Raw genomic sequence first — 14,625 nt, 5'->3', positions numbered from 1 at the left:
CTATTCTAGGCCAGCACAGAGCTGTTAAACAGCTTAACAGATGTATCACTGTTCTTTCCCCTCTCTTTAATTAAGGATCAGTATTTACTGTCAAAGAGGTGAAGGCTGTGGAAGTGTAGTCCAGCCAAAGCTGTAATACACAGGAGGCCTTTTGCTTTCCAATACTGCAGCCATGTTAACATTCTGTTTCTCCAAAAAAATCTTAAAGATATGTCTTTGGGAATTTTTTGCCTTTAATGTATAAAGGCTTAGAGGCATACAGGAAAGAAGGAGAGAGAGATGGGGGGATATGACATGCAACGAGGGTCTCAAGCCAGGGTCAAACTAGGCTAAACGTTACAGTCATGTAGCATGCACTGTGACCACTCAGGGCACTCCTCTTCATAAGATCTGAAGTTTACGTTTCATAGTTAATGTGGTGAGAGCATGTGCTCTTATGTTTCAATAAAGAACAACTTGAACTTTTCTTTGTCATTTTCCACTGAATGCTTAGTAAGAATGTCTTGGGACAAAAGCCATACCAAAGAATCACATTTCCGTTTTCTTTCACCATTTATTAATTCACCAAATACAGTGAAAATGGCATCATAATATACAATGACTCATTCTTAGAATGTCATGACATTTTTGTTGCTTTTTTGCTTCATAAAACGATGTTTCGTTATTGAAAATATTAAGGTTTCATGCACAACAAACCATATCCAGTTTCTTTAAAATAATGGTACAAAATAAACAAAATTAAAAAAACAAAACTGTAATGTCCAAAATCAGTCAAATAACAACTTGTTATTTGAGGATACTCGTAAACAGTGCAATATACTCTAAAACTGCCATTTTCTAACAAATTCATCAACGAAGCTCAAGTCACAGTATACGATTTCTTAATAATAGTTTAACATTGATGTGTGCAAAAACCCCAGACACATTCAGTTAGTCTTTAAAAAACGTCCATCCTCTGATATAGAATGAGACCAGTCCACTAAAATCTTAGGTTCTCCTCCATGAAGCTTAGTCTCACTCTGTATATCCTCTCTGAAGTAGAAATATTTTTGTTGATGAATTGTAAGACGATTGACTAGCATATCATTTAAATAACAAATATTTAGATATAAAAATACAAATATGACTTTTGTTAAAAAGAAGCGTGCCTGGGTAAGAGTGGTGGCACCTGTGTTGGCACCAGAGTGAAAATTCATGCAAATAGATGGAGAAAAAACTTCAAATGTATAGAAGACGAAACACGAATAATCGCAAAAAATTAAAATACCCAAATCATAGAAAGAATATTTTTTCCCATCAATTTCATGACTATTATTTTAAATATTTACTATAATCTCCACATCTCTGCTGGCCTCTGTAGATATTTAAGCATTTAAAAATGCAAAACAAAACAAAAAGAAAGGGGGGAAAAAAGATATGTGCAGGTGTAAATCAGCTACATGAAGGCGCCAACCTGCACCTTTAACCACTGATGAGTAATGCAAGAAGAATGTAACCTGTGGTTCAGTTCAGCCTAAATGCTGTTTAAAATGTAGGGCCAAAACAAATAGGGGTTCTAATACAGAAAATATTAACATTGCACCGTCCTCGGATATATGGTTTTTTGTTTTTTGTATTTAGTTTTTTGTTTTTTACATACAATGGGTCTCCTCTATTCAGTAGACTCGAGAGTTTGGTTGGTCTGTCTTTAAAAAGCGATAGCAGCAACAGGAATGCATTGGACCAGTGCTGAAAGGACAGCTCCCTTGAATGCACCATCGCTGACTGAATCAACAAAGCAAAGCCTACAGGAAAGAGGGGAGGAAGAGGAGGAGAGGGGAGGAGGAGGAGAAAGGAGGGGGGGTGTCTGAAAGCTTAGCCTATCTACTGTACAACTTATTGAAATAGGGCTGGGATTTAGCTTCAGCCTCCAGTTGCAGTATTTTGTTGCTTACAGCGCTTTTGGAAAGGAAAAAAAAGAAAGATGAGCGTGAAGTAATGACAAGTTCATCCATCATTAAAGTCAGCAGAGGTTGAGATACAGAGCAGTGTCCGCCATCTCAACATCTTGCTGCGCAGCAGTAGTTAAAATCGGGATTCGTTTGGAGAATTGCCAGCAATCCCATGATAAATCTTGGTCTTTTCCAGAGTCTCTCTCTCTTCCTTTACACCTCTTTCTTCAGCCTTCTCCGTTCACACACCCCCTTTCTTTGCCTTTTCATCTTTTCCTTTTCTCATCCACAGCCTCACTTCGTGCCGTCGTTTTCTCCCGCAATCCTCGAACATGCACAGCCGACAAGTGCTTCAAATCGGTGATCATTAAATTAAAAAAGTCTGCAAGGCATCCTTCATGATTTACACGCCAGGTGAAGACTTGTCTGTCATCCCCTTCAGGACCTCATCTATTCGGTCGTCCTCGATGACCACTGTGGAGACAAAAAAGAAAGGGGGGGGGGATGTTTACTGAAGCCATGACAGCTCAGACACATGATGAGATTTCCCGAACATCCCTATTGGGGTTTATTGTGTTTAATTTACAGCTCACGACGTATTGCACATTTCAGTGATGCTCCATAATTAACTATTATTGATGGCCTGCTGTACAGGGGGATATGGCGCACTTCATAACCAAAGACAGTGAGGGAAGTGCGAGTGGAGCGCAGTTGCAGGTGAATAAATTAATTAATTAAAAGGACCATTGCAAATGCTCAACCTCGACGCGCGCGCACTTGGCGAAAACAACACATTTCCCGTCAATGGCGACGAGCCAGGCTTTCTCCTGTACAGTATGTGTAACTCTCATGTTTGACGGGTGCAGCATGGGGTGTGTCCTTGCATCAGGATAATTTCTCGTGCTTGCATGTCAACAGTTTATATGTCGTCGATAACCACAGAGCCATGCAATAAAGAAGTATTTTAATCCTGTGGTGCATTTTTCAAAGCAACAAATATCAGGAGTATTAAAGAGACGACACAATAAATGAAAAGAGAATTCATTGATTACAGTAAAATCACTGAACTCATACTAAGAGTGCAGTCAAATCCCTGGATACACTACAGGCTTGTAAAATGTATATATTTGTGGACAGTTTAAACAATTCTGGTCATGTAATAGTGACGGGTTTTTTTGTTTAAAAAAATATATATATATAACCATCATTTACCTCGTTTGGCTCTGCCGATCTGTCCAAGCTTTGGGGGTCTTTTCGCCTGCGACGCAGCGAAAAAGGCGCTTGTGTCCTGCAGTCCACAGCTAAAGGACATCTGACTGACCTCGCTGTCCGCCCCATAGCCGCTCATTTTCCCCTCGTTGTATGGCAGCACCTCGGACATTGTGGCACGACGGGGTTTAGAGTAACACCAGCGTCTGGAGGTTTTTAAAAAGTAGATAAAAGTTTTCCTCAGTGGCTATATCTTCAATACAGCCGTAGATCCCGCCTTGTGCACAAGTTGCGGTGGTTGGTGTGTTTCTCCTGCTGGGATCCTTTTCAGAATATATAACTCAGGGTGTAGATGTGGATAAGGGGCCAGTGTCTAAAGTCCAGGAGCTAGTGAGGTCTCTCTGTGGTCTCTGGATGCGTTGCAGCTGCAGGGAGAGAGCGTGAGTGTGCGTGTGTTTGTGTGTGTGACAGAGAGAGAGACAGAGAGAGAGAGAGAGAGAGAGAGTTGTGTTCGCCTGTGCTGCTGGCTGATGTCTGGTGAGGGAAGTGGGAGATCCCGGGATCATAAAGGAAACCCAGGCAGAACGGTGAAGTCATCCATCCGGGTTTGAGGCGCGCGCGTGTGTGTGTGTGTGTGTGTGTGTGTGTGTGTGTGTGTGTGTGTGTGTGTGTGTGTGTGTGTGTGTGTGTGTGTGTGTGTGTGTGTGTGTGTGTGTGTGTGTGGCAGGGGACTCCGAGTGGTAGAGGAGCAAGAGTGACATCAACAGGCGAGAGATGTAATTGCTTTAGTGGAGGAGGATTGCAGCAGGTCTGAGGCTTGGATATGTAGACTTTTACCTCAGTATATAAAACCATAACTGATATGCTGTGTCTAATTAAATGAATATGTACCTCAGCATCATATTTTTTTAGTATAGCACATTATAGTTGCATTACGGGGTGTTATTTCCCTCCTTCCATGATTCACTGTAGGATCATTAGAGCAGCAAGTGTCATAAACAAGCATTTCTTAGCATTGTAGCACAGTATCGTGACTATAACTGAAAGGGTCTGGGACGAAGACTGCAGTTATTATCTATTTTATAAGATGAGACATGAAAGGATAAAATAAGATGAGAGTTAAGCTGATAACATTTAAATCATATCATGCAGGGACATTAAAGGGACAGTCCACTGATTATGCACACACCATAAAGGTCAATTTACTACTATTCATCCTGTAAAACAGTTGTATAATCATCTGTGGCAAAAAAGACAAGGAGTGAGGAAAGATGCAGGCCTTTACCAGCCAGAAAGAATCTAAAAAAAAACAAAGTAATTCAGTGCATTATGGGAAATACAGGATCTATGGTTTTTTTTAAAGATTGACCCAAAAGTCATAAAGTAGTCCAAAAACCTGGAAACACTAAAATAATTAACTCTTTCATTTAGTCTATACATTATGAATATCTACCATGTATAATAAGAACATAAACATACACATAAAAACAAACCTAATTCATTTTACATGATGTATTTATACATCATAGACTTCCTAAAAAATACACAAAATAAACAGAAATATATATACAGTATATCAGATAATTTCAGCACCAAGGACAGCACCACCATTATTTCTACATTAGCTAAATTATGCAATTCTTCACTGCTTTCTTTTTGTCACAGCCTGTGCTACATCTGTCTACACAGCATATGATGTCTCAAAAAAAGCTAAAATAATGCACTGACAGAAAGCCTATTATTGGACCAAACCTGTTTTAACAACTCGGACCAGCTGACACTCTTGAGATCAGTAGCATTGGAAAGGCTCTTGGATTTCCTGCAGGGATAAGATGAGGAGCGGCTGCAGAGTCAAAGTGAGGTCCTGCCTGTTGGCTGGCTGTGAGGTCTGGCTGCCCACAGAAATTTGGCCCATATATATACCCCTCTGTAAAACATGTTACTGAGTTCAGAGAGCATTTCTGTTAGAAAACATGCAGCCAACATTTTTAAAGGAATAAAAACAACTCAAATGTCAATTTCCATAATCTATGCAACAGTCTAATCAACGAATTTAACCAAGATGAGAGGGTCACATTTGATCAGACAAGTGCTAGTAATTAGCTTTTCTCTAATTGTGAGTTTTTTTTTCATATTTACTGAAACACGGTTCCAAAGTCAGGCTTTAAAATTCCAAAATGTGAAAGGTTACACAATGTACTAGAGATTGTAAATCTGCCACTGTATCCCAAAGTAATTCCCCCAAGGATGGCACACAAAGCTCCTCCCGCCCAATAAACTTCAACCTCCAGCTGTCAACAAGCATAGCACTCGATTCATGCAGAAGGTTCAGGCCAGGGCCAGGGATTTCACATGTTGTCATCAGTCAGCAAAAGAGATTGAGGCTGTGGGGGGAAGATCCGACCTGCTTCCCCCACATGGTACCAGGTGCTTCCTCAAGCTCACTATTTAGGGCAGAAACATGCATGTGTTTTACCAACTGGTACCCTTCTTTTACTTAATGCACTGCCTCCCTGCATGCCTCCAGCACTTGTACATAATGTTGAAGCGAGCATGCTTAAGTGCAATGACTCCTCATTTGTTCTGCCTCTGTTTAGTTCAATTGATCTTTCTCAGTCCACATGCTGTGATTTCTCCTCCTCCATCTCCCTCTCTTTCTCTTTCTCCCTCTCTGCCTCTTTAGCAGGCAGCAGATCTTAATGATCAGGCTCACTCAATCAGTCCCATCATCTCTGACAAGGGCACCCACCCTTAAGAAATGTGTGTGTGCGCATATGTGCGTGTGCTCTTGAAGCACTGCCTCGAATTACAAATGAATCAACGTGCTGAGTCACTCACCCCCTCCCCATCTCTCCCCCTCGAGCAGACCAAGCACCACTGAACCTACAAGCACACACACATCATATATACACACTATGTTCCTCCTTGAGGAACACGAGCTGACGAAAAACAACAATAACAAGTCCAGAGCTCAGAGCAAGGATCAATTTTCTGAGTATCAGCTCTCAGGATTTATGTGTGTGAGCAGGTATATATTTCAGGGAAACTAAAAATGTAAGTAAGTGGAAAAGGATAAAGCGAGAGACACCATCTGCACTCATGGACCAAATGAAAGTCCTGTGTGTCCTGTGTGTGTGTGTGTGTGTGTGTGTGTGTGTGTGTGTGTGTGTGTGTGTGTGTGTGTGTGTGTGTGTGTGTGTGTGTGTGTGTGTGTGTGTGTGTGTGTGTGTTTGTGTATCTGCTCTCCTCGTCATGAAGATGGATGCTGTTTGTTTTTCAGCATAAACATCCTCCAAAAGACTGTGGGAACGTTGGCAGAGCTCCTGCCCTTGGATCAGTGAGCACACAGATGAGATAGAAATGCTCACAGCTGTAGTCTGCAGCATACTGAACCTACACAGATGCAGCTGTGTGCTCCGCCTTCAGCACCACGTTCACAGGGGAGGCCAAACTGTGATCAAAGGTGTGAATTTCATGTTGTTAAGTAGCATACTGGTTAAAGTTCATAGAGAGATTTTACAGTCTGTTTCTAAGGTATAATAGGAGCATTTCTTAATTTATTGTACGCAGACAGAGCAGATATGTCCCCCCCCAGAAAATTAATTTCTCATTTACCTCATGTATAGTGCAGTGATCCCCAAACTTTATAAATTCATGACCTCTCAAAATAAAACATTATCCTACCCCTCGACTGTGGTTGCAGTTGTGCACTAAGCAGTATTTTTAGCATAGCTCTGTGGATGGCAATGTCAGTCAGTCAACCACTTTGGTCCAGAATTAAAGATGTCAGCAACTATTGGATGGATTGAAATTGTGTACAGATATGCATAATCCCCAGAGGATGAATCCTAGTGATGTTGGGGTTCTCTTGACTTTTCATTTTGCCGTACCATGACGTTAACATTTGTGTTTAAGTTATATCACAACAATCGTTTGGTTGGATTGACATGAAATTTGACATTCCTGTCAAGGTAATCTTAATGAGAAACATTTCGATGGGCCACCTCTCAAGGATAGTACCCAAAGAAGATACTGGAGCACACAATCTACAAAATGAATGACTTTCCCATCAGTCTCTACTTTGTGCTCAGTGCTAATTTTCACATTTTAGTTTAGTATGTTAACATGCTAACATACAAAACTAAAATGTGAATGCTAACATACTAACATACTGAACTGAAAACAAAACATCTACTTGCGTCTAGTGTACTTCATTTGTAATGCTCACACTGCAAAATCACTTTAAAAAAAAAAATTCAACAGCAACATTTTTGCAGAAATACTCAACAGACCCTACTGTCTTGAAACTACTGAACGACTGGAGAAACGGTCCCTCTGAAAACAGTATGTTCAGTGGATTATCCAGAGTAACAAAGACACTGATGCTGGAAAGAAAAATGTAAGTTTCCAAGTGTGTGCATCACGATTGAAATTCCTTTTACTTGCATTATATTATATAATCGAAATCCCAGAGGCTTACAGTATATGTCAGATTATGAACAGATGAACCTAGATAAGGGTTTTGTTTATTTATTTCTTGCAATTTGGGGATGTGTTCATCAGTTGAGTTCTTATCGGTGCAAAGTAGACTGGTTAAAAAAATTTCTTCGTCCATTGGAAATTCATTATTTGTGCATTCAGAACCCTGCGAGCACTGTAAAAACAGTGAAATCTGCTCACATTGAAGGGCCAAATTTAAAAAAATCTTTGTATTTGACCAGTGTAAACTTCCCAATGATAGCAATCTCCCTCTCCTTAGGGAGGGAGCGCTTGGTTTGTTGACAAGTGGAGAAGCGCTGCAGTCACACTACTGTTAGAAAGTAGGTCACTTATCCCACGTTTCACTGCGTGCCCAAAGCAGATGGGTGACAGCGGTAATTGGCATCAGGGAATATAGCATGCTGTGGTGGCTCTCTCTCCTGAGATACTGCATCTCTACCTTTCCTCTGTCAGTGTCTGCTAAGTTAAAAAAGACACACACACACCCCCAACCCCTCCAACCCCTTCCTGTCAGAAACACAAGCACATAAGGTCATGGTGTGTCAGGATTTCAAAGACTTGTACTGCAGAGCTGGAACTATTCCAGTTCCAGTTTCCATCCCATTGTTTGCTGCATTTGGATTAATCTGCTTTGGTTTGGCTGTAATCTGACATAACTTTATGAATCTAAGACACACAAAAAACCTGTGGTTGAAAGTAATTAAATACATTTACTGAAATAATACCCTTTTGTTATTTGTATGGTTCTTTCTGCATTGTAGCATTTAATGCTACATTATAACGCTACGGTATGGTGCAGTTTTTACTCCACAACTCTTATTTCATAACTGGGCCTATTTTTCAAAATCTGAAAGATCACATTAAGGTTTTACATTTAAAAAAACAATGACATACATTAAGTTTATAAAATACATGTGTTACTTTGTAAAAGGTTAAAGAGCCGTTTTGACTAGTTTAACTAGAGATTATAGAAAAGTGACTCATTGGAGGAGGCCCCGCCGGTCAGTTGAGGACTACTGGACTAAACTACCTCACTGTGTATAATGTAGTTAAAACTAGCTCCACCTTGACCAGCTTCAAAAGTGAAATGGTGTGTACAATATTGTTGTACTGGCACATTCTTGTACACTATCTCATCAGGATAATATCATATTATGTAGCACAAAACTCACAGCGACGTGATCACAATACTACACAATGTGACTTCATAATGCTATTTAGAAGTTACTAAAATTCCCAATAGTCTCTCTGACCAAGCCATTAAATCCCAGTATTTTCAACCACTGCCCCTAGTAAGTAAAGTTTCACCCAACTCAACCACTACTGTTACTGCTACACCCTCATCATCACAAATCAAGGTCTACAACCGTGAAACACAGCCCATTAGAGAATAATCATATCATCCAAATTGTTTGTCAGCTATCAGAGTGGATTAAACAGGATTTCACAGCCTAGATTAATTGCATGTGACTTGGAAAGCAGCCATCAGAGTCACTGTCAGCCCGAACAGTTTGCATCTTACTCTGTCTTGTGAAGAAAGATGGACACCTACTGGTAGCAGCACAAACACGTTTTCATAATTCAGAGAGGCTGAAATTAATGTTCTGAAGCTTTGATCTGATCTGTTTTCTATTAGTAATCGTGACAGTGAAGTCAGACATTACTTTTTTATATTTTAGGGCTTTTAACTCTATATGAACTGTGCATACATCACAGAATATGTATACAGATTTGTCTAATTTTCATAGCATTCAGTCTCTCCAAAAATAATATTCCTATCACTGTTTTGCACTGATGTCTTTTTATCCGCTCAATTATTCAACATGAACAAATCATACATTATTTCTTCCATACCATGAGAGGTCTGGGGGTGCTTCAATAATAGTCTGTTCCTTGAGAGCCACAGCTGTTGTTCTGCTGAGAGAGCTCATGAAGTATTTGTCAAAGTGAACCCTTACGACCGCTGAGGAGGATTTATGGGATCTTGTGTTGCCCACCTGCTCCTTTTTTCATCCCCACTCAGCCCCAGTTCTGCACTCTTCACCTTGCCTGCTTCCCCAAACACATACACAAGCCTATTAGTTTTTCTCTTTACTGCGCTACTGCTGAAAAATACATCTATGTGGAGGTGGCTTTTCATCTATCTGCTATTCTCTACATCTTCACATCGCTTGGTAGGATGACAGAAATAGTAAGCTTGATGACTCACTGCACCCAAGTCTTTTCAGACACCAGGTGCTGTCAACAAGCATTGTGTGCCTATAGAAAAAAGAAAAGAAAAAAAGCCTCATGAATTAATCCCATCTCGAGAGTCATGTGAAACACTTGTATCTATTCAGACATGATCTGCTCTCCTAATGGTTAAAAGAGAGCAGCAGCCATTTTAATGTTACAGCTGTTGTTCAGAAGTCTGTGGATCATTCGGAGATGCAGGCAATCGGTACACCCAGTGTTTAACAAGATATAAGACGATCTGTACATCCAGAAGGGGCATAATACAGTATAACATGTTACTCCCCCACAGATCTGTAACCCAAGACATGATAAAGTTTTATCATCACTCCATAACTCAAATAACTTGAAGTGGTTGAAGGATTTAGCATCAGGAAGCATTAGTAGAGAGTATGAAGTGAAATACAATATACAAAATATTTAATGACTGATGTTTTATTGAATTTGTTTCAACAAACCATCATTTTACAGTCTATAGTGGACCTTAACACTAAAGCAGCTGGATTTCCCTCTAAGTATCTGGCCACTAAAAGTGTCTTTGTTTCAATAACTTCCAGTGACTCAAAAGTGTAACTGACATTGGCTGAAACAAAAAGCTTAGCACTTTACGAGCAGGCTTAAGTTATTCAGATATATATAATTATTGTGGGATAGCAGCACCCATATAAATTAACAATGTAAGGCACAGGACTAACATGTAGGAAAATAAACATCTCTCTTGCATACATTTACACCCCTTCTTTCCAATTACTTTCCTTTTTTTGTCACAAAATATTTCATTTCCCCCATATAAAAGTACCTCACTTGAACTCTGTGAACAAAGGGTTTGACAGCATTTTGATACTTCACATTTTGTCAATAGATACAATACAGTATGTTCCTCAAAGCCATCTTTGCACTCTCTCAAGTGCAGAAGTTCAGACTGTTTATGTCTAAAGCTTGAACAGTTTGGTGATTAAGCTCCACTGAGCTCATATAATCATACAGGTGCCTCAGGCGTGATAGAGAGGCAATACTCTGCTGATGGGCTGTCTGCATATGGGGCATAGGTGTTGTGGAAGGGCCTGGTAGCAGCTGTGGCAGCAGCATATATGCCCACAGTCCAACAGAATACAGTTACGTGGCTGACTGAGGCAAATCAAACAGGCATTCTCTATGTTGTCCTCATCATCATCTAGACCATCCTCCAGGCCTCCTGCTCCATTGCGCATTCTTTCAGCCTGCAGTCTCTCAAATTCTCTTCTCTCTTTTTCCCGCTGCGAGTGAAGTTTTCTGTGTTTGTAATAACGTCGACCAACCCAGAGGAGGGCCGCTGCGCCTGCTAATGCAAAGACAATGGCAAACACCTTCCACGTCACTGCTGTGCCTTCCAGCTCTCCTCGCAGGGTGTCAAAGTCTGTGATGCTCAGGAAGTACTTTGATCCATTGGATGGTGGTTGAAGTTTCAGGGTGCCATCTGTGTCCAGGACCAGCTCACCTACACCTGTGAGAATTGTACCCACCTGGAAAAAGAAGGATTGGGATCAGTTTATGTTTACATGCGCTGTAGAGCTTCGTCAACTAAATATGAATTAATTATAGTGTTTCAAAATGTATATAACAACTGACTTTGAGCATTTCCTCTGTCTCCAGTTGTCCTTTAAGCTTTTCCCCGCTGAGGAATTGTCCTACGATGTCGCCCAAGCCATAATTGACCTGGTGGAACTTCTCATGTGTGATCTCCATCTGCACTCCATCTGCCTGCAGAGGGCACATGACTTTGATTGTTGTCTCATCTGATCCCACTAACATAAAGGGCACTGAATTCACTCTTTGGTGTAAGAGTCGCTCACTGTCCGTCCTGCAACAGGAAGAGAGAAGGACAATGGGTCTTTTTAGTTTACACATATGATGATACAGACGACAATGATCAAATAAACTGGAACTTTGCGGTTACCTCATTGTGACACATGCATTTGTGACCTCAGATTAGGCTACTAGAAAGTTTGCATTACAAATTGGGGCTGTATAGTTAAAAAGGCATCTGCGTTTACCAGTCAATAAAGGACCTAATCCTACATTCATGTTATAAGAGAGTTACTGTAATTAGCAGCTTCTGACTTGAAGTTGTAATTACGACCGAGACAATCACACATTTCAAAAAGTTCCAATATATCTGACTTGCCAAAAAAGGCTAACAAATATCAGTGCTTTTTAAAGAACTTTTATGGCAGCCAAAATGCTTCATTCAAGGTAATTCAATCAAAATTTAATGCAATTAGTGTTATATATTAAAAGTATTCTTGAAACTCAAAATTGACAATCCTTTTTTAAAATGTGTCTCTTGTGAGTCTCTGAACTTCATGGAAGTCTAATGTTAAAACACTAAGTCACTTTTACTTTTTGAGTCCTAAAATGTGTAGAATGTGCAGTGTGTAGAGATAACATAGTCATATTTTACACACTATAGCATTGCATTTCCAAACTACACCAGTGCAAAATGGCTTTTAAAATAGGAATAAAACTGTGGTTTTATCAGTTTTCGTTTAACGCTGAATTGTGGTTAAATGAGGTTATGTGCATATGACTGACTGACTGAAAAGCTCAGTGTATCAACTATCCTGAAATAAGAGTAAAAAGGGTAACTACGCCACAAAACAAAACTTTTTTCAAGTATAATATCATAGTGCTGCACTTTATTATTGTCTTAACATCGTGCTCACCAAGTGCGTGAAAAGCCGTTCCACACCAGCCTGTGTTCTCTCAAACTGAATTTCTGCAAAACTCCGGCAGTTTCTTTTTGGAAGTGACTGTTCAGAGACTCCCCCACTGGTTGCACAGCACCTATACATTCAAGCATGCACACATACAGTAATGAACAGTAGAAGGTGAGGACATTTTACAGTGAACAAATATGGATCAGCTCTTGTCTGCATCAGAAACCGTGAAACCTTGATTACCTTCAACGACAGCATACTGTAGACACACTCCTGGAGTAACTTTCAAGACGTCTGTTAGTTTTTTATCTATATTGAAGTGTGGAGCATCCTGACAACACAAGAAACAGACAATATGGATGTACAATATTCATAGTGTAGAGGACAATATACATTTATATAAATTATTTTAATTATACATAAAACACAACTAACATTGAGTGTATTCACTGTCGTCCGACTCTTCCTGTACAGGTAGTAGCAGATGCCTGAGAGGGCAAAGCTGGCCCCAAGACACACTGCCTCAGAAACCTTCACAGCAAATCCATCCATCCCCTCTGGGTCTGCTGTTACAGCCCTGCGATCAGACCTACAGTGTATAAGGCAAACATAGGATATGTGAGAAGATCAATAAACCCACTCCAGGTTCAAGACGTAACCCTAACAATGACACCTAGGATAGTCTCAAAAGAGGACATGCTTTTTTATTTGTGTTTACAAAGCCTGGCCAATCTTGCAATACATATTTGGACTTGGCTAAGAAGAGAAGTGGGCTGTTACCTTTAAGCTATACATACAAATAAAACAAGAAACAAGCTCTAAAGTAAGACGACAAGAGCAACTCTTATCTACTATGACAGTTTTTATAAGGTAACAATATTAATACATCTTTTTTACATTGAATAACTATGAACTTGTAATAATTATAACTTAGCATTAAGTTTTCTGGCAAAATCATTAAGTTGAGATGAGATGAGATGTATCTTTACTGATCCCCCTTGGGAGAAATTCAAATAGACACAGGAGTACATTTATAAAATAAAATAAAATACTATATACAGTCAACAATCTCTGTGTAAATAAAGCTGCAATATATGAATGTGCAATATGCAGAAGTTCCTGAAATTATACACATGTGTACAATGTTCCTGGGATCTATATAGTCAGGTGCCAAGGGTAACGTGAGCTTTTAATAACACATGATGAGTGTGTCACATGTGTCATAACGTATTTCACTGAAATGATTATTATTATTTTTTATCATTATTATTATTATTTAATATTGGTTGGCTAAAGTTAGCTGCTAGCCAGCTAACGTTGCTAGGGCAGCATTGGGACAAGCAGTGACCTCTATAAACGTTGTTTACCTAAAACCTAAGGTTAGCTAACCATATGAGGAACAACGTTTAATGTATAATAGCATACATGTCTTAATTATCAACTACACGCGATAATAAAGCTGTTTTATTTACCTGTTAACGAGGACTAATCTCAAATTGACATTCTTCGGTTAAAGTACCGTTCAGGTCACGTGACGTAGGCATTGAATATTTTTGTCACGTGACGTAATACAATATCGCATGCGCGTTGAGGCCTCTCTCCACGTCGCCGAAGCCGCCGAGATGGCAGGAGGAGTGTTGCGGAAAAAACCTCCCGGCTCCCCGTCTCCTCTTTGGGGGACGCTTCACACACTGTGGCAGGACAAACATTTGGTCCTGTTTAAGACGGAATATACGTTACTGGTCGTTTCAGTGTTGTGGTTGCTGGAAATCGTGATCAATGTGTGGGTGATACAGAAAGTAGCATGTAAGTAGCTGCGTGGCTAGTTAGCATGCTACGGTGTTTCCTCATTTTTCTGAACGCCTTTGAACGCTAAGTGGCTAGCGTTAGCCAACCCGCTTAAGTTGCAGCCACCTGTCAAAGGAATTTACTGCCCTTGCATGTCTTAACTTAGAGTCGTTTGTTCATTCATAACTTTCATCAGCTGTTAGTCCCAATGTTTTATTTCGCTAAAGGTTGAATGAGTAATAACGTCACTGTATATCTCCAGAGGCAGG

General features: G+C 40.0%; 3 protein-coding genes across 4 annotated transcripts in view; 1 reads left to right on the top strand and 2 right to left on the bottom strand.

Annotated features, from left to right (window-relative positions):
- Positions 1–2,167: 2,167 nt before the first annotated feature.
- Positions 2,168–3,312, bottom strand: camk2n1a (calcium/calmodulin-dependent protein kinase II inhibitor 1a). Its single transcript, XM_062429022.1, has 2 exons — positions 3,144–3,312; positions 2,168–2,405 (listed from the first exon to the last, which is right to left on the bottom strand). Exons 1-2 carry the CDS (start codon positions 3,310–3,312, stop codon positions 2,335–2,337), a joined length of 240 nt encoding a protein of 79 aa, XP_062285006.1. The 3' UTR covers positions 2,168–2,334.
- Positions 3,313–10,082: 6,770 nt separating this feature from the next.
- mul1a (mitochondrial E3 ubiquitin protein ligase 1a) lies at positions 10,083–14,094 on the bottom strand. Of its 2 annotated transcripts, none has more exons than XM_062429015.1 (7): positions 14,041–14,094; positions 13,004–13,157; positions 12,812–12,899; positions 12,575–12,695; positions 11,481–11,712; positions 10,641–11,374; positions 10,083–10,587 (listed from the first exon to the last, which is right to left on the bottom strand). In XM_062429015.1, the coding sequence occupies exons 2-6, from the start codon at positions 13,118–13,120 to the stop codon at positions 10,865–10,867; spliced, it is 1,068 nt and encodes a 355-aa protein (XP_062284999.1). In that variant the 5' UTR covers positions 13,121–13,157; positions 14,041–14,094; the 3' UTR covers positions 10,083–10,587; positions 10,641–10,864. The 2 variants fall into 2 exon arrangements, with proteins under 2 accessions (XP_062284999.1, XP_062285000.1); XM_062429016.1 differs by having other exon boundaries at positions 13,004–13,145; positions 14,041–14,078.
- Positions 14,095–14,184: 90 nt separating this feature from the next.
- The window catches only part of alg3 (ALG3 alpha-1,3- mannosyltransferase), a 5,264-nt gene continuing 4,823 nt past the window's right edge, over positions 14,185–14,625 (top strand). The window contains exon 1 of the mRNA XM_062429014.1: positions 14,185–14,374. Coding sequence (XP_062284998.1) covers positions 14,191–14,374 — 184 coding nt within the window. The 5' untranslated portion in view covers positions 14,185–14,190. The remainder of the gene's footprint in view (positions 14,375–14,625) is intronic.

Source organism: Scomber scombrus, chromosome 11 (genome assembly GCF_963691925.1).
Source record: "Scomber scombrus chromosome 11, fScoSco1.1, whole genome shotgun sequence".
Classification (NCBI taxonomy): domain Eukaryota; kingdom Metazoa; phylum Chordata; class Actinopteri; order Scombriformes; family Scombridae; genus Scomber; species Scomber scombrus.
This window is presented reverse-complemented; position numbering and strand designations above follow the sequence as displayed.

Coding starts and splice junctions, on each gene's coding strand:
- mul1a (XM_062429015.1), bottom strand. CDS start 13,120: ATGGATGGATTTGCTGTGAAGGTTTCTGAGGCAGTGTGTCTTGGGGCC. Junction 11,713..12,574: donor AACGGCTTTTCACGCACTTG/GTGAGCACGATG, acceptor TTCCTGTTGCAG/GACGGACAGTGAGCGACTCT. Junction 11,375..11,480: donor AGACAGAGGAAATGCTCAAA/GTCAGTTGTTAT, acceptor TTCTTTTTCCAG/GTGGGTACAATTCTCACAGG.
- camk2n1a (XM_062429022.1), bottom strand. CDS start 3,312: ATGTCCGAGGTGCTGCCATACAACGAGGGGAAAATGAGCGGCTATGGG. Junction 2,406..3,143: donor GATCGGCAGAGCCAAACGAG/GTAAATGATGGT, acceptor TTGTCTCCACAG/TGGTCATCGAGGACGACCGA.